General features: G+C 52.3%; 2 protein-coding genes across 7 annotated transcripts in view; one reads left to right on the top strand and one right to left on the bottom strand.

Moving 5' to 3' along the window:
- COL1A1 (collagen type I alpha 1 chain) overlaps window positions 1-13,073 on the bottom strand; it is a 239,087-nt gene extending 226,014 nt beyond the window's left edge. The window contains exon 1 of the mRNA XM_082604420.1: window positions 13,069-13,073. The gene's annotated coding sequence lies outside the window, so the exon portion shown is untranslated. The remainder of the gene's footprint in view (window positions 1-13,068) is intronic.
- Window positions 4,335-23,521, top strand: MYCBPAP (MYCBP associated protein; the record flags this gene model as incomplete). Of its 6 annotated transcripts, none has more annotated exons than XM_082604427.1 (19): window positions 4,335-4,418; window positions 10,115-10,242; window positions 11,077-11,236; window positions 11,378-11,481; window positions 12,267-12,453; window positions 12,706-12,812; window positions 13,341-13,491; window positions 14,583-14,698; window positions 14,784-14,899; window positions 15,371-15,482; window positions 16,030-16,219; window positions 16,651-16,838; window positions 17,641-17,787; window positions 18,631-19,032; window positions 19,447-19,568; window positions 20,306-20,421; window positions 20,977-21,125; window positions 21,306-21,473; window positions 23,356-23,521. In XM_082604427.1, the coding sequence occupies exons 1-19, from the start codon at window positions 4,376-4,378 to the stop codon at window positions 23,455-23,457; spliced, it is 2,808 nt and encodes a 935-aa protein (XP_082460553.1). In that variant the 5' UTR covers window positions 4,335-4,375. The 6 variants fall into 6 exon arrangements, with proteins under 6 accessions (XP_082460553.1, XP_082460552.1, XP_082460551.1 ...); XM_082604426.1 differs by having other exon boundaries at window positions 13,338-13,491; XM_082604425.1 differs by lacking the exon at window positions 23,356-23,521 and having other exon boundaries at window positions 21,306-21,623.
- Between the last annotated feature and the right edge of the window lie 565 nt (window positions 23,522-24,086).

The following is a 24,086-nucleotide window of genomic DNA, read 5'->3' as shown; positions in this document are numbered from 1 at the left end:
AGCGCTGCTGCTCTGGAGGAGCTAGGCTCTCTTCCTGTCCCACAGGTATTGGAAGGCAGCTACCATGAGCCCATTGACGTTTCTCTAGGTTTCCCCCATCCCTAGCCTCTACTGATGGCCTGCAGGTACCAGACACCACCCCAGGAACTGGGATACATCCCTGAATCTGCCAGGCAAGGCTGCTGCTCCCTTGGACCTTACGCTTTAGTGGGGCAGAGAGACAGACCATACAGAAATTGGGATAAGGATTCTAAGGATAGCAAAACAGGATGAGACATTAGAGGGTGAGCGCAGCCCTGTGAGACCAGCACTGTCCCACCCTAAAGAGGAGACGGATGGCCTAGGACGGGGCAACGCTGAGATGCAAACCCACGTTTTACTCTAAAGACCCCTTGCTCCTAACTCCTATTCTATGTGGCCTCCAAAACATTTCCCCTGTGTCCTGCCCCAGAGGGAGGAAGAGCAATTTGAGCCTGGAGGTGGTGCCCGGGGTCTGAGCATCATTCCTGAAGCTGAAGTCAGTTCATCCTGGGAAGTGTCCAGCTGTGGCCTGACTTCAGGGCCAAGAAGTATGTGAGATTCCTGCTGCATGTTAGCTGAGCAAGTTTCTAGTGAGAAGGGGAGTGGTGTGATGAGTCGTTTAAGGGGGCAGCCAGATTTTAAGGGGAATGAGACAGATGTGGAGAGTGAGCCAGCTGTGTGGGGGGAAGGCCAGATGTAAGGAGGGGGGTGATGCAGATGATAGGGGACACGGACAGGCGTGTATGTGGAGGTAAGACAGAAGCTTTAGGATGGACTAGGAGGCTGGAGACAGACCTGAAGCAGGTGAGCTAGATGCAAGGGTCTTCAGACAGACTTCTGCAGCCTCAGGCTTTGGAAGGATGGCTGTCCCTGGAAAGGGATGATGCAGCCTGTGAAGAAACACACTTTCTATTTAGGGAGGCTGTTTAGCCTCTGCAAAGAGTAGCTGCCCACAGGCCTGGCACCTGGCTGCGTGGAAATAAACAGAGACGTGAAGCAATAATTGATGTCCTGTCCTCTAACAAACCAGCCACCTCATCCTCTCCGGGCTTGAAGAGATTGCTCAGAGCTGCCGTGCTAGGAGGAGACTGCAGTGGCTAAGTGACACTGTCCCCTGAACTTGTGCTTTATCCCCTCTGGGATTGCCTCCTGCTGTGTCCTCATGTGGAGTGCCTGCCACCCGACCTGCCTGTTGAACTCTTGTCTTTAGCGGCCCACCTCAAATGCTACTCCCCTAAGAAGGCTTGCCTAGCACTTACATCCTGCCTTTCCCAAGTTGTGATTAATCCCTAGCCCATGAGCACATACATTAGAGTTGGAAACCCACTTTCAGATGGCCCAACTCTTTTTCTAAGGCACCCTGAACTCAGCCCACCCCACGCCAGGGCCACGCGAGTGAACGTCAGGGAATCCCTGGAACTGAGTGCAAAATCATATGCAAAACCAAATGTGCAGATGACTGAATAAACAAAAGATGGTATATACCTATACAATGAAATATTGTCCAACCATAAAAGGGAATGAAGTACTGACATGTGCCACAACACTGATGAACCTTTACATGATACCTAGTAAAAGTAGTCAGACACAAAAGGCCAAATATTGTACCATTCCATTTATAGGAAATATCCAGAATAGGCAAATCAAAAAAGACAGAAAAGTAAATAAGTGGTTGCCAGGGGCTGAGGGGTGGGGAGGAATAGGGAGTGACTGGATACAGGGTTTCTTTTGGGATGAGGAAAAAGTTCTGGAACTAGAAAATGGTGATGGTTACACGACATCGTGAATGTACTAAGTGCCACTGAATTGTGTTCATTAAAATGGTGAATTTTATGTTACATGTATTTTACCACAATTTTAAAAAAATCAAATGTACATTTCTGGGGAGAAGTTTCCTAGCTTTCTTCAGATTCTCAAAAGGTTAACCAGCTCAGATCTGGTCCAATAACTTCATGATGAGGATGGTGATATGGAGACACAGAAAGGGGAGGCACCTGCCCAAGGTCACTCAGGGGCTGGTGGCAGAGCCCTGCCCGGTTGTGGACCTGCCTGACCACGCCCCTCCCCCGCTCCCTTCTCCCCTTGTCCTTTAACCTGCATCGTACCCTCCCTGAACAGCCCCCAGGCCTCTCTCCCACTCCCAGCCAGGCTACCCACAAGCTGTGTAACTTCCCAAAGTTCCAAGACCTTACGGAAGCTGAGTGCACGGATAAGAGTTTCATGAGTGTTTGTCTTGTTCGCTAGAGTGGACCCTAAGCTCCTAAGAACAAGAGGAGATGTTTACTTTTCTCCATATCTCAGAGTTCCAGGGGCAGCCATGGATGTGAACTGGTCCTACCTCCCTTCAAGAAAGGGCTTGCTGTTCTCCTGCAAGGAGGGCAGTTAGCTGACAACCTCGGAATGAACATTCTTTTCCCAGATGTCCACACTGGGTTGGCCAGGACTTTGTCGGATCTGCAACACAGCCTGAGGCTTTCCCAGCCTGGTCCTGCTTCCTCCCCCACCCTCTTCACAATAAACCTCTTGCATTCCTGTCTCCATCTGTGTCTGCTTCCTGGAGGGCCCAGATGACACAGTCCCCAGCCTGGAGTATCATAAACGTTCAGTTCATGAAGTGAATGGAACTGGGGACTCCCTGGAGGGTTGGAGGAGGTTGGTGCCTAGGCCACTGAGAGCAGGAGAGGAGGGGCTGGTCGTGGAGGATGTGTCCATTATAAGAGGAGGGAAGGTCTAGAGGGGCATGGAGAAGGGGCTATGCCCCTTGGGAGAGGCCCAGCAGTGGAGAACACATAGGGAGCCCAGGGAGTGAACAGCCCTCCTGGCATCCTCCCTGGCTCCTCCTCTGTCTGGGGTATACTGCAGCAAAGCTCAGAAATGTCCCAGGAGACAGGGTCCAAAGAGCCCTGGCCTTGGACTTGGGAGAACCAGGTTCAAATTGTGCTTCTGTTTAGTCGGCTGCCTCTATATCCTCTTCCTTGGTGGAGCTCAGTTTTTCCATCTGTAAAATGGATATACAGAGCATCTCCCCAACCCTGGCATGATTTTGAGAATTGACTGAGACGTCCCTACAGTTTATGGAGGGTACTATGTTGGGTAGTTTAAATGCATACTCTCAGTTAACCCTTACAGTGGCCCTATGTGGGAGGCATTATGACCTCCATTTTATGTGAGAAAACTGTAGCTCAGAGAGGTCAAGGGACTGGCCCAAGCACACACAGCTAGGAAACAGGGAAAGCTGACATTGGAATCCAGTTCTATCCCGCTCTAGAGCCCCTTCATTATTCCACACACAGTTTCTGAGCCACTGCTATGTGCTAAACTTTGAGGTGGGATGGGGACAAAGGACAAGCCAGCCCTGCTCTCACAGCGTTTATATTCTCTCAGAGAGCTTGACAGCAGCCAACCACTTAAACAAACATAATAATTCCAGAATGCGTTAGGACTGGAAAAAAAATATACTGGGTGCATTTATAAAGTTGAGATAACAGAGAAGGCTACTTTATTTAAGATTTTTTTATATTTATTTTATTTATTATTATTTATTTTTGGCTGCATTGGGTCTTCGTTGCCAGGCGTGGGCTTTCTCTAGTTGCAGCAAGCGGGGGCTACTCTTCGTTGCGGTTCGCGGGCTTCTCATTGCAGTGGCTTCTCTTACTGCAGAGCACAGGCTCTAAGCGCGTGGGCTTCACTAGCTGTGGCACATGGGCTCAGTAGTTGTGGCTCACGGGCTTAGTTGCTCCGCGACATGTGGGATCTTCCGGGACCAGGGCTCCAACTCGTGTGCCCTGCATTGTCAGGCGGATTCTTAAACACTGCACCACCAGGGAAGCCCAAGAAGGCTACTTTAAACTGGGGGTCAAGGGCGGCATCTCCAAGGACTGAAACAGACAGCGTGAGAAGGCCCCAAGTCCCCAAGTCGGGGTAAAAGCTTGGCTCGTCTGAGAACTGGTGGGCGGGGCAGGTCACCCGGCCCGTGTAGGGGACAAGCAGGGGCCACCGGGTAACTGAAGTCCATGGGGGGAATCAGGGGTTTTCCGCACCGCGTGAAAGGCTCGATCCTGTGGTGGCTGTGCGGAGGGGCCGAGGGACAGCGGGAGCCGGGCCGTGGTGGGCGTCGGGGGCAGCGGGAAACGGCCGAGAGGGTCGCGGAGCCCCTACTTGCTTCCTCGGTTTCTCTCCCCCGCCCCCGAGTCGCCTCTCCCCCGCCCCTCCCCCGCCTGGCTCCGCCCCGCCCGCCTGGCTACTGACGTGTCGGCGCCCGCCGGCGCCTCCTGTGACGTCACGACCCGGGTCGGGGCGTTCTCAGGGTCAGCGCCAGAAGAGTGCCCGGCGGCTGGCGCGTGGGCGCGGCAAGATGAAAAAGGCGGTTTCCAAGCAGTCTCCGCCCAAGTTGTTCGGTGGGTGCGCGCCCCGGCTCGGGGCGCTGGTTGCTATGGACGCCCGGGCGGCCTCTGTCGGGCGGGCGCGCACAGGGGCGCGGGAACTGCCGCACAGCCCGGTTTTTCCGGGTCCCGGCGATGCAGGGCCACGCTCCCAGCTCGGGCGGCACCCTGAAGTCTCTAAAGAAGGAGTCCCGCCTTAGAATACCTACAAACAGATTCTTGGAGGCCCCAGAGAGCGTGAAAGGTTGGCGCTGGCTGCCTTGGGAGCTCAGGAAAGCCAGACAGGGGCAAGGGGTTCTTGGGATTCACGACACGGGGCCTGGAGGATGGGGGTGACACCAGGATGGAGGTAAAGATCACGCGGGAATGGGGTACGGGACAAGGCGTGCCCTATACCTGTGTGTGGGCACTGTGCTGGGCAACAACGCTATCGGTGGTAACTGGGGGACCCCAGACCTCAGGAAACGGAGGAGGAGAAACCGATTAAGTATAAAGGCTGTGATATAGGAGCCCACAGCAATTAAGGGAGATCAGAGCACCTGACCCAAGCCTTGGATGGTGGAGTTAGGGGGGATAGTTTTCTGAAGAAGATGACATTTATGGCTAGTCAAAAAAAAAAAAAAGCGATTTGCTTCTCCAAGTCTAGGGAGCAGCATCAGCTGAGGCATGGAACCGTGACACTGATGGCCAGGGCAGAGGTGGTGAGTGTGGAGAAGGGGAAAAGGAGCCAGAGGGGACTGCACAGGTGATCAGGGACCAGACCACCAACTGGCTTTACATGCTAGGTCAGAAAGTCAGCATGCCGTTGCAGGCCTTGGGGAGACCCAGCCTCAGATCGTGGTGTGAGCTCAGTGTGCGGAGGGGGCAGGCCTGGAGACAGTGGGGGTCCCTGGGGGGCCTGGAAAGATGCCTTTATTTAATGCTTCTTCATAGTATAAAAGTCCAATGGAGGCTACACTGAGAGGCTCTTTCATGATATACTTTTTAACAGTTAAGAAAGAGAGAGAGAAAAATAGCTGGTCTTCTTTCCCAAGGGCAGTCAAGGGCTTTCCTAGGTACTGGCTCCTGCTTACCTAGTTTCTGGGGATCTTATCAGATTTGAACTTTCTGCTGTAAACAAATCAAGGAAAGATTTTTTTCATTGCATATTTATTTTTAATAAGAGGAAATTTAGTTTGTTAAATAGCCCTTGAGCCTACTGTATAGCACGGGGAACTATACTCAGTATTTTGTAATAAACTGTAAGGAAAAAGAATCTGAAAAAGAATAAATTATATATATGTGTGTGTATAACTGAAACACTGTGTTGTACACCTGAAACTAGCACAACATTGTAAATCAACTATACTTCAGTAAAAATTTTTTTAAAATTAAAAAAAAAAAAATCAGAAACAGAATAATTTAAAAATAAATAAATAAATAGCCCTTCATTTAAGAACATGAATTAAGGTGAGGAAAGAAAGAAGCATGCAAGGTACCTTTTTCCTCCTAAGTATCTTGGGGGAAGCTTCTAATGTAGTAGGCAATACTTCCTCCTCCCCGCAATATAATAAAGTTAATCAACAACTGTAATCTTTCACTGTGTTTCTCCAAAAACTCTGAATTATAGCAAAAAGGCAAGCAAATATTGTGACTTTAAACCTGTTTAGGGACCTGAGCCCTTTGATTCCTAGGTTTCTCCCTGCTCTTGTTGCTAAGAAACTGGGAAGACTCCCAGGAGTACCAGATACCTCTCCACCATCAGTTAAAGCTCAGCCCAGGTGGGGACAGCCCCTCCCTTGGTTCCCCCAGTGCAACTGTGAGGTCAGAATTTCCTGAAGACCTTAATCAACACTAATAAAGAATAACATTTAGATGAAACAAGAAGCAGAAAAAATAGAGTCCAGGTTTCTTCTCCCTCCGTAGCTCCCCCCTCCCCCTCTGCCAACCCTGTCCCTCCCACCCTACCTGAGCACCTTGCTTCCAGCTGCCTGGGCTAGCTCCAGCAGAGGTGTCATCTGACTGCCCCATGCAAGGGTGCTGGTCTCTGACCCTCTCACAGCTGTCAGGACAAGGGCGAAGTGCCAGCTGTGTGGCTCACCAGGAACCCCACTCAGCTTGGGTTTCCAGACCAAAGAACTGGAAATAGCTGGCCCTGTACAGGTTCAGTAGTGAGACATACTTTGACCTGTGGAAACCTCCCACAGGCCCTGAAATGACCCCCACAGGATCATCCTTCCTGCCTGGCCTCCCCAACTTGTCTCTGCCCCTCCTGTCCACCTGGCTTACCCTCACAGGATGAGTCACGTTGAAATGCTGCTTTCATCAACTCACTCTTCTGAACCAAACCTCCTTCTTGCCGACGGAGGAAGATCAGATGCTTCAGACTTAGCTTACAAATCCATGATGCCCTGGTTTTCCTCTCATCCCCACTATCACCCCCACCTCCTCTACAGGCCTCCTGTGTCACCATGCCTCACATATGCCATGCTCAGCCCCGCCTCCACCTTTTCTCTGATTGTGATCTTACCTGGAACACCTCTGCTCTTGTGCCTGTGCGAGGCCTTCTGGTCCTTCAAGGTCGAACTTAACTGGTGAAGCTGCCTCTGACCCCTGCATCTGCCCTTCTGAACCTTTCCTTAGAGCCCCAACTTTACGGTATACATCCATCTGTTCCTTCTGTGATGTGTAACCGAAGCTATTGTCTGTGCCACTAATTTAGGCTCTTAGGTTATGATTGGTGTGTGTTAGTGTCTGCTGCATCTTTCAGTTCCTCAAGAGGAGCCATATCTTAACCTTTTATACCATTGTCTCTGTAATTTTTAGTACATAGAAGGTACTTGGTAAATGTTCACATTCCCTAGGGGGAATTGAAGTTCAAAATGTATGTATCCTTTCTGTGAATATTAACTAGAACACACCATTCCCTGCCGATACAGTAGCAGGGCATGTATTGCACTACACTGAAGATAACCATCTTAGAAAGACCGCAGACCGGAGTTTCACTGACTATTTCAGAAGTCTTCAGCAGTGTTGAAGGTTTATAAATTTACACATGGTAATTAAGTGTAATTACACCCATCAGTAAAAAGCATATATCTGGAGAGGTTTAATCCTTGAGAAGATTTAGAACCAGCCAGGGTGATGGACAGAGGAAGCAAATCTCCTGGAGAATATAAATAATGCCAAAATATCTATAAAAGGGAACCGTCAACTAGTACCAATTCTTTCTTGGGCTACCACCAACTTTGGTGACTGTGTAGAAGGGAGAGGGGAAGTAGAGATCAAAACCTGAGCTACCACCAACTTTGGTGACTGTGTAGAAGGGAGAGGGGAAGTAGAGATCAAAACCTAAGTCTGCAACTCCACACATGGCGAGGATGGGACCAGAACTCGCCGTCAAGCCATTTAGCCCCATGTGTGTTTGCATGCACAGGGCCATGTGGCTTGACTGGTAGATGCTCCTGAGTTTCCGCTGACTCCATTGCTGAGGAGGTGGACTCTGGCCGATAGCAAAATTTAGAGTTATGTTTATTTTATTTTATTTTAAAATTTTATTTATTTATTTATTTATTTATGGCTGCTTTGGGTCTTTGTTGCTGCACGCGGGCTTTTTCTAGTTGCGGTGAGCGGGGGCTACTCTTCGTTGCGGTGCGCGGGCTTCTCATTGCGGTGGCTTCTCTTGTTGCGGAGCACGGGCTCTAGGTGCGCGGGCTTCAGTAGTTGTGGCATGTGGGCTCAGTAGTTGTGGCACACGGGCTCTAGCTGTGGCTCGCGGGCTCTAGAGTGCAGGCTCAGTAGTTGTGGCGCACGGGCTTAGTTACTTTGCTGCATGTAGGATCTTCCTGGACCAGGGCTCGAACCTGTGTCCCCTGCATTGGCAGGCAGATTCTTAACCACTGAGCCACCAGGGAAGTCCCTAGAGTTATGTTTAGAATGATTCTGTCTTGGGTTTTGTTTGTTTTTTTGCCATTGAGTATGTGGGCATTTTCTAAAAAATAGTTTGATTTTGGTAACCAAAACACCTGCGTTGATGTTTTAATGATATTGCGTCTTAAAAATTAGAATACTGTGAGAAACGGTGGACAAAACCAAGTTGTGTTTTAAAGTCATTAAAGACGGTACTTAGATTTTCTCTTGATTATTTTGTGTAGGGCCTTATATCAAAGCTTTCTGAACCAGAGGGCAGCAGACAGGAGGATACCAGCCAGAGGAACGAGATGCATTTGAAACTGTTAACCCACCTCTGTGGAAGGAAGGCAGGGAATGTGTCCTCGTTGGGAAGAAACTTGCTTCCTCCCCATGCGTTCTCCGTACCGTGCTCTGGCATGGCGCATGGAAGATACAGGCTCAGAAGGCTCCACTTTCCTCCAGGCCCATGAGCTACTTCCGCCAACCAGTTCACCACCGCAATAGACTCCTAGATAATCTTGTGCTCAGTCTTGCACCCCCTAATCCGTTCTTTGCCATGTCATGGTCCACAGGCTAAAAACCGAAGTCCTTTACACGGCTCACTAAGCTCTTAGTGATATGGCTCCTACTTTTCTCTCCAGACGCTGCTTCCTGCCTCCCACCTCACTGCACTCCAGCTATTTAAAAACACATGCTTTGAGTTCCAGGCAGGTGCTCCACTCTCTCTTGCCTCTAGGCCTCTTCATGCTCTGCCCTTTGGAATTCCTGTTCTCCATTCTCTTTCCGTTGTCTCTCTTCATCCTTCAGCTCTCAGTCTAATTACCTCCTTAGGAAGCCCTCCCTGACCACCCCACACACCAGACTGGGGTCCCCTGGATGCTCCCATAGTCACCCTACTTCAGTCTGTTTGACAGTCTTGTCTCCCATGGGCATGTGCTCTTTGAAACCGAAGACTTTGCCTTATATCCTCAAAACCTAGCACGGTGCCTGACATGTAGAAGATGCTTAAACAGTATTTGTTAAATGAAGAATGTGAAGTAAATGGTCAGTGGTAAACGTTCTGCTTTCCCCAGAGCATCTGAATTTTCATCAGTGTCTTAGGAAACTCAGTACCTTCACCCAGAAGAATGGATCGGAGGGTAAGAAAGCATCTCATCCAGTTGTCCCAAAGCACTGTGCATCAGAGCCACCTAGGGAGTTTTAAAAGCACAGGAGCCGGGCTTCCCTGGTGGCGCGGTGGTTGAGAGTCCGCCTGCCGATGCAGGGGACGCGGGTTCGTGCCCCGATCTGGGAAGATCCCACATGCCGCGGAGCGGCTGGGCCCGTGAGCCATGGCCGCTGAGCCTGCGCGTCCGGAGCCTGTGCTCCGCAACGGGAGAGGCCACAGCAGTGAGAGGCCCACGTACCACAAAAAAACAAAAAACAAACAAAAAAAAAAACACAGGAGCCAGGAAGCTGTATTTGTAAAACCCCCAGGAGATTCTGAGACAGACACCTGACTAATATTTGGGAACCACTGATTTAGTCCAGCTTCCTCTTTTTCAAAAGAGAGGACTGAGACCAGAGAGGTTAAGTGCTGTACCCAAGGTTGTCCGACTTATAAGTAGCACAGCCTGGCATGGAATGTCTTCTGATCTCAGTCCCAGCTACAGAAGCTTCGGTCACTGTGGTGGCGGGGGGGACCTACAAGAGAGAACTCCTGTCACCCCAGCAACGTGTTGCCCAGGCCACTGTCCATCCAGGTGGCTGGCTTTGCACCCCCCCAATGAAGTCTCATGTATATCTATTTTTAAGCACTTGAACTTTCTGCTCCTCTTCAGAAAAGAAGCGGGCGAAGGTACCTGAACAGCCCACACCCCCCATTCAGGAAGAACCTGAACCTGCTAGCAATGTCCTACAAGGAGATGACATTCTTGCCTTAGCCATTAAGAAGGAAGACTTGAGGAAGGTAAGGATGAAGTCCAGGGATCCCTTCCGGCAGGAACTTCTCCTTGCCCCCTGGGCTGTCTAGAACTTCAACCATGTCCATTGTGTGTCCACTGCCTCCCTACTCGGAGGGAGTGTCTAATTCGATGGAAAAATCCATCAAACATAAATCTGTTCACTTTTTTTTTTTTTTTTTTTTTTTTTTTTTTTGCGGTATGTGGGCCCCGCGCTGTTGTGGCCTCTCCCGTTGCAGAGCACAGGCTCCGGACGCGCAGGCTCAGCGGCCATGGCTCACGGGCCCAGCCCCTCCACGGCACGTGGGATCCTCCCAGACCGGGGCACGAACCCGTGTCCCCTGCATCGGCAGGCGGGCTCTCAACCACTGCGCCACCAGGGAAGCCCCTAAATCTGTTCACTTTTGCATCTAAAGGAGTTTACCATGTTGTTTGTTTAACATTTCTAAGATTCATATAGAACCACGGGGAAGAGAGAATGAAGTAATTTGCTTCCCATAGAGGCAAGTGCTGCCATCCCCATTTCACATGAGGGAAAATGAGTTTAAGAAGCAAAGTTACAGATGTGGATAACCCCCTGCTTTCCCTGGGAGAGTCAGCCACTTCTCACCTGAACTATCTGGAGGCATGAGATGCTATTTTTTTTTTCCAGGATGTTACTAAGCGTCATAGCTGTTACGCAGGCATTTCCTCGACAGAACATATGGACACAGATCTAGAGATCTAGAGAAGCAGATTTGTCCGCCTTCAGGAATTCCACCAAGAATTAGGACAGAGGAGAAGGGTGGTGTTTTTCCTCCTCCTGATCTCATGTGGAATCTCCTCGTTTTATTTCTTTTTAGCAACATATGCCTCGCCTTACTGAAACAGAAGATAAACCTGCAATTACCCAGAAACTTATCATCCGTAAACTCAAACCCAAGGATCATAGGAAGAAGGTCTGCCACTTAGTAGCACATCCTGCTACTCCAGATGCAGCCACGAAGCCCCTGGACTACTCTGGTATGCCCTGCCTTGGCCCTGGCATCTGAATTCGTGGGTCATCCTGGAGAGAATGCCAGGTCCTCATCAGAGAGTAGCCTCTTGAATCGTTTATACCAGCTGGCTGTAGCTTACCTTCCCCCATTTTCTTTTTACCCCCAGGGCCAGGTGACATCCTCCACGGCAGTGACCAGATCCTGCCCCACCACATCCTGGGGAGTCTCCAGGACTTGAAGAGAATTGCAGTTGCTCGAGGGAACACCCAGGTTCGTTTGTACAGAGCTGCCTGGGGGAGAGAAGTCACTGATGTCACTGTGGTCTTACCACCTGGCAGGGTCCAGCAGGACTGGAGTTACAGAGAGAGTCCAGGCTCTGGGCCCCAGAATCTGAGGTGATAGGTGACCCTTCCCCCCAAATAATCAAGCCAACATAGGCTAGCTTCAGCTGAAGTCAGGAATTCTCTGTAAGGAGACAGAAGCACCTTGAGGAACCCCGAGGCGAGGGTGTGTGTGGCTCCCGTCAGACTGGGCCCACGCTCCCTCGTTGCCCTCTGCCCCTCTGTGCCCGGCTTTATCTCCCCTTCTCGAAAGACTGGCCTGCTCTCCTCCTCGGTCCATGTGGTGCAGGAAGGTGGCTCCCCACAGCTCCCAGGGCCACAGGGAGAGTCTGCCTGTCTTTCAGTTTCTTTAATTCTCTGGTTCCAGGCAAAGAATCTCTGACTGGTCAGGTGCTAAGAGGCCTGGGGTCCAATAAAAATGGCTCAGTCGTGCAGCAGGTGAGGGTGGCAACACCAGCTGTGAGCAGGACAGACACATTAAAGGACGTTGACCACAGTCTGAGAACAGGCGTTCCCGTTCTAGGCAACAGGACCGACAGCAGCTTCCGGGCCCCCCTTGTCCTGTGATTTGCTTTCTGTCACTTGCTACCTTGGGGTCCTGGAGAGGAGGGACTCAGCAGAGCGGGAAGACAGCAGGGGTTTAGGCCTGGAGAAGTCTGCTCCGCCCGGTTCAACGCCTCCCCCTGCCCTCCACACTCACGTTGCTCTTTTCAGCTGGCTGAGCGGATCCACACCCCACCCTGTCTGATGACCCTCATCTCAGCTAAACAAGAGCCGAAGCAGGAAGCCCCAAAAGAAGAGAAAGCACATCCGCCCTGGGCCCCACCTCTTCAGCACAACTTTCTGAAAAACTGGCAGCGCAACATAGCCCTTCGGAAGAAGCAGCAGGAAACCCTCAGTGGTGAGCAGAGCGGACAGGGCTCCTGCCTGGCCTCATAGGGCATCAAGGCTCTGCTGCTGTGTTTTTTCCTCTCCCTCCACCTCCAGAACCTGGATTCGGGCTGATCACGTTTGTGCTGAGTACTCCCAAGTGCTTCTTGCCCTTAGTGGGTCGTGAAATCAGCCCAGTGACTGGAGCTGATCAGTGCAGAGAGCTCGGGCCCCTGTTTCTTCTAATTTGGTGGCGGGACTGCATTCTTGGCTCTCTTGCTAGAACGGCTGAAGAAGCCAGTCGGCGAGCTGCTGATGCACACAGGGGAGACCTACAGAAAGATCCAGGAGGAACGGGAGCTCCTTGACCGAACACTGCCTGATGGGAAGGTAAGGACAACATTCCCAGGTACCCTGTGGGAGGGATCTGGACAGCTGGGAACAAAAAAAAAATCTATCCAGTGCAAAGCATTGTTAAGCCCTCAAGGTCTTTACTAAATTCTATTATTGATCCTATTACTGATCATTCAGGGACTGGCCAGGTAAGTAAATCAGCCTGTGGTGGTCACTGTTAGTTTGAGGAGAAAGATACCACTGGCACTAAGTTATTAGAATAGTCTTCGTCTTAGTGTTGTCTCCTAAAAGCTGAGGCTCCACCTTTCAGTCGCCCCAGGGTGCCATGTTGTATTCTGGTATGTCAGTACCTAGAACAACCCGCCCTGGCTGGAGCCAGGTAAATGAACAACAGGGCAGCCTGCCAATAAGAAAGTGGGTGCTTCTCTCCTGCTCTCAGGCAGGGCAGTGCAGATCCCCCAGAGGGAGCATCTGTAGTCTGTGGAGCTCTTGTCTTCGCAGGCTCCCCACCAGCCTCTCTCCAAGGTGCTCAGGTGGTCTGACTCATCTGTCCTCCATCAGCAGGGCTGTGAACTGACCAGTGGGTTCTGGAGTCAACCGGAATACTTGGGAGATGAAATGATGGGTCTGGTAATGACGAAGACAAAAACTCAGCGTGGCCTCGTGGAACCAATCACTCACGTCCGGAAGCCCCGCTCCGTCCAGGTGGAGATGGGTGAGGACCGGGCTCTAAATGTGACTGGCTAGGGCTGAAAGACCAGGGCTCTCTTCCGTAAGGCCGCGGTAGCGGTGGTGGGAGGCGCAGGCAGACGCCGGGCTCTAGGGCGGCGCTGTCCTTACCGCAGCTGAGCCGCCGTGGCTGCTGCGCACCTGGAATGTGGCCGGTCCGCACTGAGATGCGTTGTGAGTGTGAGCATTGCACTGGGTTTCACAGATCAGTTCGAAAAACTAGATTTTATTAATAACTTTTGTATTGATTATGTGTTGAAATAAGATTTTGAATATATTGGGTTAAAGTATATTATTAAAATTAATTCCATCTGTTTTTTATCTTTTTAAACGTGGCATCTGGAAAATTTTAAATTACATATACATGGCTTGCAGTTGTGGTTTGCATCATGTTTCTAATGGGCAGCACTGCTTTAAAGGCTGCCAGACTGTCTGGGTTCAGATCCCAGCTGTGTTGAGTTTGTGAACACCAGCGAGTTATTTAACCTCTCTGGTCCTCAGTTTCCCTATCTGTAAAATACTCATGGGGGCTTCCCTGGTGGCGCAGTGGTTGAGAGTCCGCCTGCCGATGCGGGGGACACGGGATCGTGCCCCGGTCCGGGAAGATCCCACACGCCGTGGAGCGGCTGGGCCCGTGAGCCATGGCCGCTGAGCCTGTGCGTCCGGAGCCTGTGCTCCGCAACGGGAGAGGCCACAACAGTGAGAGGCCCGCGTACCGCAAAAAAAAAAAAAAAAAAAAAAGTACTCATGGGGTTGTGAGAGGGTTAACTGAGACATGCTGTGTATCAGGAGGTTCTGGCCCATTGTTAAACACTCAATAGAAGGTAGCTGCTATTGTTACTTTTATTATAATCCAAAGATTTGGCGGTTTGGAAGCTAATTTTGCAGGAGTCCTGTGCAGGGCTGCTGAGGCAGTGGGTGTGGGACCAGAAGGAGGGGAGCCCAGCTCACAGGGAAGCTGCGTTTCCAGCTCTTTCAGAAACGGTGCTGGGATGGGCACTCTCAGAGCCCTTGAAAGTGGTTGGGGAAGGGGCCATGGCAGCAGCCTGTGCTGAGGGTCCTTGGACCCTGCTCTAGGATGGCCGGCCCAGAAGGATGCTCGGTACCGCTACACCTGGGATCGGAGTCTGTTTCTGATCTACCGACGCAAGGAACTACAGAGCGTCATGGCAGAGCTGGATTTTAGCCAGCAGGTTGGTAGTCTGTGCCTAGTCTGAAGCCCCTCAGGGTGGTGCCCGTCTTCAGTCAGCTAACCTTTCCTTTCTCTGTCTCTCTGAGGATATTGATGGCCTGGAGGTGGTGGGCAAAGGGCGGCCTTTCTCCACTGTTATGGTGGAAGACTATTCAGTGTTTGAAAGGAGCCAGGAAAGCTCCTCTGAAGACACAGTGCACTTGTGAGTTGGGCCTGGGCCCTAGGGAGAGCGGTTGGAGAGTGTGGCTTCCCCAGCACCTTCAAGTATTGTAGGGCAAGCTTCCCTCCCTGAAATCAGGGTGCCTCCATCCCAGCCTCTCGCTAGTGGCTGTCACCCCCTCCTTTAGCCCATTCGAAGGAACACCTGTGCTCACTTTACTATTGCCATCTGTTCTCTTCCAGCAACCAACTCCTAGTGGAGATTTCCTAGACATTCCTTGGCTCATAAATGGGGCCCCTCCAGACTCTCCCAGTGCTGAGCAGCTCTGCATGAAGAGTCTCTTTATGTCCAAGGACCTCCCACTACAGGAACGGAGCAGGATGGAGCCGATGATGCTCCACTGGAGGGCAGAGCCGGGCACATCTCCAGATTTTCTGGCAACCATTTCCGTGGGCTCCATGTGGCAAGACTGTGGCAGACTCAGGGAAAATAAGTCATTGCTTTTTCTTACAGAGACTTATTGGCCAGTGACCCTGATGTGGTCCCTATGCCTATTCTTGGCCCTTCTCTGCTGTTCTGTGGGAAGCCAGCTTGCTGGATCCGAGGCAGTAACCCAGAGGACAAGGTAAAACTGCCCTCACCCTCACCCACCTGCTGGAAGGGCCTCCCTCGTGGGGCAGTCACAGGGTGGCTGTGGCAGTCACAAGGAGCCTGCACAGTCTCCTGTTTTGAGTTTTTATCTGGTCATGCTTTCAGTATATGTCTGAAAATGGTAACAGCAACGCTAACTTGAGCAAGAATAAAGTCACAAGGCTGAAAAGAGACTGTCACAAGGCTGAAAAGAGAGTGTCACAAGCCACCCAGTTTGTACCTTGTCCCAAACATGTAAATTAGCAAACCTTCTCAAACAGGTATGGCTTTAAGAAGGTTCTAAAATATTCTTCAGATGCTAAGGAACAGAAATGTTTTTAAAAATCTGTTTTATCTCCTCTCCTTACTGCTGATGGCAGGGACAGCCACTTTTGGGGTATGATACCTATCTGTTTGAGAGTGGCCAGGCCCAGGAGACTTCCAGTGCCAAACCCGGAAAAGCCCCGGCAAACCAGGCTGAGTTGGTCACCCTAGGCCAGGACCTCCCACAGAGACATCTCTCATGCCTCTTCTCTCCCCAGAGACACGTTGGGATTGCTGTCCGCTTGACCTTTGAAACTCTAGAAGGGGAGAAAGCATCTTCGGAACTGACCGTGGTCAATAATGGCACAGTGGCCATTTGGTATGACTGGCGACGGAGGTCCCAGCTGGACCCTTTCCAAGACCTGAAGAGGAATAGGATGCAGCGGTTTTACTTCAACAATCGGGAAGGTACCTGGGAGAAGCTGCCCCGCTCACCCCTCCCGCAGCCAAAGTCTAGCTAATGCCCAGCTCTTGCAAGTGTGAGCCCCTCTTCCCGCCTGTCCCTCCCATCCTGTGAAGTGTGTTGTCGCCTAACTGTCAGCTGGGGGAACGGTGGAACGCTTGAGAACACAGGGGAGTGAGCCACCTGTGGGAAGCAGAACATTCTAGATGTTCAGTTACCCATATGCACGGGCCTGAGGCTGGGACGACCACCTGTCCCTCTTGCCTGGGACATTCCCGGTTTTAGCAATGAAAGTCCCACATCCCAAGAAAGCCCCCAGTCCTACGCAAGCTGGGACAGTTGGTCACCCTAACCAGGGCTTAGTTAACTTTATACATGCAGGCTTGGGGCTCAGTGGCTTCTACTTGGTGAAAACCTCTTTCTCTGTCCCTCTCAGGTGTGATTCTGCCTGGAGAAACTAGAAACTTTACCTTCCTCTTTAAGTCTTTGAATGCTGGGATCTTCAGGGAGTGTTGGGAGTTTGGAACCCACCCCACCCTGTTAGGAGGTGCTCTCCTGCAGGTCAATCTCCATGCAGTCTCCCTGACCCAGGACATTTTTAGGGATGAGAGGAAGTTATTGGAGGTAAGGGACCCGGGATCTTGGCCCCTGTGGACACTAGGTAGGTTAACCTAATGTTCTTCCTGGCACTGCCTGCAGGGATCTTGTTTCTCCCAGCCCAAGAGGTGAATTTTTCAAAAACACACTCTTGCTCAAAACACACTCCTCAGGGCTTTGTGATCTAAAAGATGGGTGGGCAGGCAAGAGAAGGGGCAGCTTTGAGCTTCACCATGCTGGGCCCTACTGCATTAGAAAGAAATGAGACTGGGCCTTAAGGTGCGGACTGCATGGCAGTACTTATCCGAGTACAAACACAACGCATGACCCTCTGCACCGGTACTGTATCTGTTCACTGTCGTCTGGTCCTATCCTGTGGAATTGCATTTAACTGGCGTGACTTCAAAACCAGGCAAAACCAGAGGGAACAATTTCACTCGTGGGGCCGGCACCCAGGAGTACAAACACAACGGGAACTGGGAATCCGCCGGCCCCAGTCCATCTCAGAGCCTGGCCATCTGGTGCTGTGCGCTGTGGGACTCTGGAGAAAGCTGTGCTTTTTTATTCCTCGCGGCCCCCAGACACAAGCCAGCTACTTCAGCTGGGGCTCAGCCCTTGGTGAACAAAGGTGATTTTGACAAATGTAATGTCTGCTTTACTTGCTGACTATAGGACCAGCCTTTCTCACAAGATGCCCCTCTACTATTTCTGTGACACTGACCATGTGGCCAAGCCACGTTCTCAACAGGGCCCAAACCGTGCGGCCCCAAGGATGTCACATGCGTTTTGAAAGCCTGAGCTGCCGCTAATGCCACCTTCCCTTCCTCAGAACAAGCTGGCTTCCCACGAAGCAGTCACCATCGTGGAGAGCATGCTGCAGGAGCTGCTGAGGGGGATCCTGACCCCGGAGCGTGCACAGTCACCTGTGGACGCCTATCTCACCGAGGAGGACTTGTTCCACCATAGGAATCCTCGGGTACAGGCCCAGCGCTGGCCCCTGCCCCTCGTGCGTGCCCCGGGAGAAAGTAATAGCAAACCCTTTGATGTGCCAGGACCTGTTCTTAGCATCTCCCATGAGTAACTCAGTTTCTCCGCAGTAGTCCTGTGAGATGGGTACTATTTTTTTTTTTAAAGACACCAATTGTACTTGAACATTTGTTACTTTTTAAAAAAATTAATTAATTAATTAATTTTTTTATTTTTGGCTGTGTTGGGTCTTCGTTTCTGTGCGAGGGCTTTCTCTAGTTGCGGCGAGCGGGGGCCACTCTTCATCGCGGTGCGGGGGCCTCCCTCTATCGCGGCCTCTCTTGTTGCGGAGCACAGGCTCCAGACACGCAGGCTCAGTAGTTGCGGCTCACGGGCCTAGTTGCTCCGCGGCATGTGGGATCTTCCCAGACCAGGGCCCGAACCCGTGTCCCCTACATCAGCAGGCAGATTCTCAACCACTGCACCACCAGGGAAGCCCAATGGGTACTATTTACATCCTCATTTTATATGGGAGAAACTGAGGTCCGGGGAGCTTAGGTAATTTGCGCAAGATAACTTAGCTAGTATAAGTGGATGCTTGGTGATAACGGAGCTTCAGAAACGTTTTAATTCAAACTCAGTCTTCCTTGGAAGCCCAAATGTCTAAAGAGCTTTAAGTTGGAGATGCTTCGGCTGAAAGGGAAGTGGGGAGCCCCTCTGGGCGCAGCAGCTCCTGCCAGCCTCCTCCCCCGGCGCTCTCGAGGCCACGGGAAGCTGGAACAGGCTGGCTCGGGCTCCGGGCCCCCCACGTTGCAGCCTCCCCATCACGTGTCTTCCCTTGCCTCTGCTGCAGCTGCATTACCAGCACCAAGGGGTGCGAAGCCTGCACGGACTGTGGTGCCAGTTGGCCGTCCTGCCCGCTGAGGCTGAGGAGGCCAGGCCGGGCGAGGAGGAGCACCTCAGTCCCAGGGCCCAGGTTGCTGCGGCCCCGTCAGCCTATGGGGAGGAGGCCTCGATGAAGGTCAAGCCTTCTGCGCACCTCAAGAGCCCAGCGTTGGACCCCCAACCGCCCCGGCAGGAGAGTGAGGCCCTCAGGGACTCCCGAGATCCCGCTGGGTCCCAGGAGACTGGTCTGGGCTCTCAGCGGAAGAGCATCGTGGAGGGGAGCCCAGACCTGCAGAGTGTCCGGAGCTCCCGGCAGCTGGACGGCCTTCCCCCACCAGAGTGGAGCCTCTGCCTGGAGGACTTCAGAAAGGTGCCTCCCCAGCCCTGGGGGGTTGGTGGAGAAGGGCCCAGGCATAGCCAGCTGCCGGTGCTTCTGGCCTGAGCTGCTCCAGCTCAGGGGCAGCCTTCTAAGGGCCTTAAACAACCTTCTAAGGGCCCGGAGAGAGCAATCTCTTGGTCATCTCTCTTTATCTCGGGTGCCTAGGCCACTGTGGTGCAGGAGGGGCTCCTTCTCTGACCCTGGCAAACCTTGGAAAGGGGTTCATGGGTACAGATTTCTGAGGGAGGGCCCAGGCTCCCCCAGAAGGCACCCAGACAGACTCCCCATGGCTGCATCCCCTCCGGGCCACCTGCCCTCACCACACCACACCTCTTGGTAGAGGACACAGGAGCCCCCGGTGTCCTGGGCAGAACGGTTGCCCATATGGTACCTCTGACCGGCCAGGTAGTGATGGCACTCCCCGAGGAGAGCCAGAGAGAAGACGCCCTAATCAGGCTCAACAAGGCGGCCCTGGAGCTGCGTCAGGAACCGCGGCCGTTGCAGTCAGACTTCCTGCACCAGATGTGGTAGGTACCGCCAGCAGGAGAGCTGCTCCCATCCCTTCCCCTGTGCGGCATGTGGCCAGGGGTTCTGGGCAAAGCAGTCCCAGGACTCAAGGGGCCTGAGCTCTCTTGGAGCTCAGGTTGCTGAAAGATGCTGCACACACTCTACGGTCTGGCAGCTGCTGCAGCAGCCCCTACAGCTGCTCTCCCTGTGCCAGCTGCCCTCTGGGGAGGAGTCACAGCAGAGAAAGCACCCAGACCTCTTCCCCCTTCTTCCCTCGTTCCTTCTCAGTGAGCAGAGGAGACAGAAGAGGGCAGTGAGAAGAGGACCTATTCCATGAAAAGCCTCACTTGGTTGCCAGTCTTCCCATCGCCTGTTTGCAACTTGCTTGGATAGGCCTGGGGGGTCCCTTGCGAGGCCCTCAGAACACACCTCCAGGAGCCTTGTCCTGGAAATCTTTTGCAAGTCTAGCCCCTCCAGTGGGACTGGATCCAGTTCTAGCCATGGTTTCAAGATGGAGTTAGTTTAAGACTGATCTAACCTTATCCTTGGGCCACTTTTTCTCGGCTACCACCGAGGGAAGCCAGATCCCCATCCCAGCACTTGCATGGGTGCCAGTGAGGGTGCTGGCTGGACAGAGGCATGGTGCTTCTGCGGCAGTTCCTGGCACCAGTGTCTTGAAAGGGAAGGACCAAGCCTCTACAGGGTTCAAGGGCAAATGAGGGACGACGGCTTTTCTCCAATATATCTTGCTCTCTAGTTTGCAACTCTGGCGAGATCTGATCGACAGCCTGGTAAGCCGTTCCCTGTGGCTGAGGGCTCTGCTGGGCCTGCCTGAGAAGGAGAGCATCTACTTGCACGTGCCAGAAAAGCAAGGTCAGACACTGTGCAGCCACACCTCCGCCTAGTCTTTCCCATCCCTCTGCCCGGTGGCAGTGGCGCCTCAGCCATCTGTATGCTTCTGGTGGAACCTCTGTTAGGTTGGTCCATGGGGTAGGCCTCTTGCTACCTTTTTATCTGCTGCCAGAATTTGGGACCTAGAAACAACCCTAACAATCACCGTCGTTCAGTCCCCACGTTGCCTCTTGCTACCTTTTTATCTGCTGCCAGAATTTGGGACCTGGAAACAACCCTAACAATCACCTTAGTTCAGTCCCCACGTTTTACAGGTGGAGTCCCAGAAAGGCAAGATGACTTGCCATCCCGTATGTGGGGAAATGGTGGAGCTGGGACTAGCGCCTGGGCCTCTCACCCCTGCCCTACAGTCCTCTTCCACAAGGTCATGCACCTGAACCAGGGCCTTGCTCCCAGTCTGTGGGGATTCTCTCCAACAGCTAGAGCCCTGCTGGCCCAGGGCCCATTGCTGTCCCAGTTCCTGCCTGTGGGGGCAGCTAGGCCACAGGCCATTTGTCTTCCGTTCACCTCCCTCAGATCGAAAGTCACCTCATGTCACAGAAGTGAAGGTGACTTCCGGGCGAGTGGGGAAGGAGGACCGGAAAGGGCCATCTCAAAAAAAGCAGCAGTTGGGAATCAAAAACAAAGATGATAAAAAAGGAGCCAAGCTGCCACCTGGGAAAGAGGCAGGTAGCACGTTGTCTGGGCCTGGGGGCGCGGGCTGGGGAAGGGATAGGAGGGGCTGCGGAAGGTGGGCAGTCACTCCAGCGTGATGCCCCTGCTCCCCACTCAGCTGCTCTTGAGAAAGTCCTGGACCTCCCTCAGGAGCTACTGAAGGCTGGGCATGTCTCTGTCTCTCCAAGCAGGACCGTTCCAACAAGAAGCACAAAGCAAAGGATGACAAGAAACCGATGAAATCTACAAGTCGGCACAGGCTTTCCTTGGAAGACCCTGCCCCCGACAGCATCATCCCGTCTCAGGAACCCATAGATCCCCTGGTCATGGAGAAATACACCCAGAGGCTGCATACTGAGGTGAGGGCAAGAGCCTGGCACTCAGCCCTCCCCTCACTCACACCTGCCCTGCATACCTTCCTCCACTCCCTGGCTCCCTCATTCATTCTGTTTATCGCACAAACAATAAGCGCCTGCTGCACTGTGGTGGAAGCAGAGCTGCCCTTGTGAAAGGCATCCTAGTGTTCAAGACAGACCTCATGAATAAGTAACACCTCTGGTACGTTAGGTGATGAGCACTATGGGAAAAAGAGAGAGACCAGGGCTGGGGGATGGGGAAGCCCCGGGTGGGGGTAGGTGGGCCTCATTGGAAGGTGACATCAAACAAAGACTTGAAGGGAAGGGAAGTGTGGCCATGTTGACATCTAGGAAGAGTGCTGTGGGCAGAAGAGGGGGTGAGCCAGGAGGACAGAAGGCAGAGAGTCCACCAAGGGGGAGCGGGTCACGTGGGGCTTTGCAGGCCATTGTGAGGACACAGTGCCTTGAACTGAGGAGTGATGTGGTCCGACTCATGCTTTAGCAGATCACTCCGGCTGCCCTTTGGAAACAGATTCTAGGGGGGGCAGAGCAGAAGCCTTTTCCTTCCTGCTGCTCCCACTTCTCTGTGTTCGGTGCGTCTTGGCAGATGTGTTCCTTGGGTGAGCACCATGCAGAGTGAATTTCCAGCAAGTGTAAGGGTTTTGAAACGCTGGAGAGACTTTTTTAAATGTGTTCTTAAGCAGTAGGTCCTTAGGGATTGACCTATGTGTTGTGTTCTGTTCTTTGTCATTGTTGTTGGTTTTGGAGGGGAGATCCACAAAGCCCTGTTTGATATATCAAGGAGTCTAATGGCGATGCTTTGTCTTCCTCTGGTGTGGACAGCTGGGTAGCCGAGATTGTATTGTGCATTGCGCCAACATTCAGATCACATTTAATCAGAAGCTCCATTTGCTGTTGGTGACATCACTGAGATTTGTGGATTTCCATGGGGTCTAGAAAGTAATCATAGGGCTCTGAGGACCCATGGGGTAGTCTCTTACTTGGCTTTTTGAAATTAAGAATCAACTTGCTGAGGCTTGTGTGGTCCAGCTCCACCACAGGGTACAGTCTTGGAGACATTTCAGTATGTGGATCTGTGATCTTACTGGAAGGAAAGTTGGTCTCCAGGACACCAGGATAGAATTGGGTCACCCCAAGGGACTAAATGGGCACTGCTCCCTGGGCCTCCCTGGAATTGCCCCTTTAACCACTCTAGGCTCTAATGTCCCTATATGTCCAAGGGGCAGTGCAGGGTTACCGCCCCAGACTGGTTCAAAAAATAAAACTGGGACTTCCCTGGTGGCACAGTGGTTAAGAATCCACCTGCTAATGCAGGGGACACGGGTTCGATCCCTGGTCTGGGAAGATCCCACATGCCGCGAAGCAACTAAGCCCGTGTGCCACACTACTGAGCCTGCACTCTGGAGCCCGTGAGCCATAACTACTGAGCCCACGTGCCACAACTACTGAAGCCCACGTGCTCTAGGGCCCGCGTGCTGCAACTACTGAGCCCGTGTGCTGCACCTACTGAAGCCTGTGCACCTAGAGCCCGTGCTCTGCAATAAGAGAAGCCACCGCAATGACAAGCCCATGCACTGCAACGAAGAGTAGCCCCTGCTTGCAGCAACTAGGGCAAGCCCATGTGCAGCAACGAAGACCCAACGCAGCAAAAAAAAAAAAAAAAAAAAAAAAAAAAATCTATTTGCAAAAACAAAAGTCCTACAGAAAATTTAGTTTTATCTACACAACCTTAGTTGTCTCCCCTCTCCAGCTGTCCCTCTTGTGTAGATGTGTCCATCCATCTCTCAGCATGGGGGATGCTCCCTTGTGCAGGTGCTTTCCAGAGAGTGAACCTTTGCCTGTGATGTTCATCCCATTCTTCCAGGTCTATGGGCTGCTGGATGCCCTGGTGACTGACCTACTGGTCCTGGCTGATGAGCTCAGCCCCAAAGAGACCGTCAAGGAGCCTTTGCGTCTCTGCACCTGACTTGCATGCCTGAGCTGCCTTCTGCGAAACTGCTTAACAAACAAATCAATAAAGAACCTTTAGGTTCCTACCACTTCCCTTATGCCTCCATGTCTTGAATGTCAGATCTTTTTTTTTTTTTCTTTGCGGTACGCAGGCCTCTCACTGTTGTGGCCTCTCCCATTGCGGAGCACAGGCTCCGGACGCGCAGGCTCGGCCATGGCTCACGGGCCCAGCCGCTCCGCGGCATGTGGGATCTTCCCAGACCGGGGCACGAACCCGCTTCCCCTGCATCGGCAGGCAGACTCTCAACCACTGCGCCACCAGGGAAGCCCTTGAATGTCAGATCTTGATGAAGTCAGCTCCTGGTCCTCCCATGTCCCACCTGCCCTTGGATTCCCCTCCTCCCCATTCCTGGAGCCATCCAACAGGAGGAGAGAGAAACACAGCTCGGGGTGGGGTGGGGTGATGTGTGGGATGAGGACTGGAAGAGCAAATTGGCAGCAGGACAAGGACTGAAGCAGGTGACAGGACAGAGAGAATCACCCCTCGTAGCCCCTGCCTCTGGCCTTTGTTGACCCACACTTTTGGGGTCATCTTCCCGGAGCCAGGTCTTCCCAAAGTGTCATCATCAAGAATGACACAGTGTG

Source organism: Mesoplodon mirus (genome assembly GCF_964341445.2).
Source record: "Mesoplodon mirus genome assembly, chromosome: 18".
In the NCBI taxonomy this organism is placed as follows: domain Eukaryota; kingdom Metazoa; phylum Chordata; class Mammalia; order Artiodactyla; family Ziphiidae; genus Mesoplodon; species Mesoplodon mirus.
The sequence above is the reverse complement of the archived record's forward strand: the minus strand, read 5'-3'. Positions and strand labels throughout refer to the sequence as shown.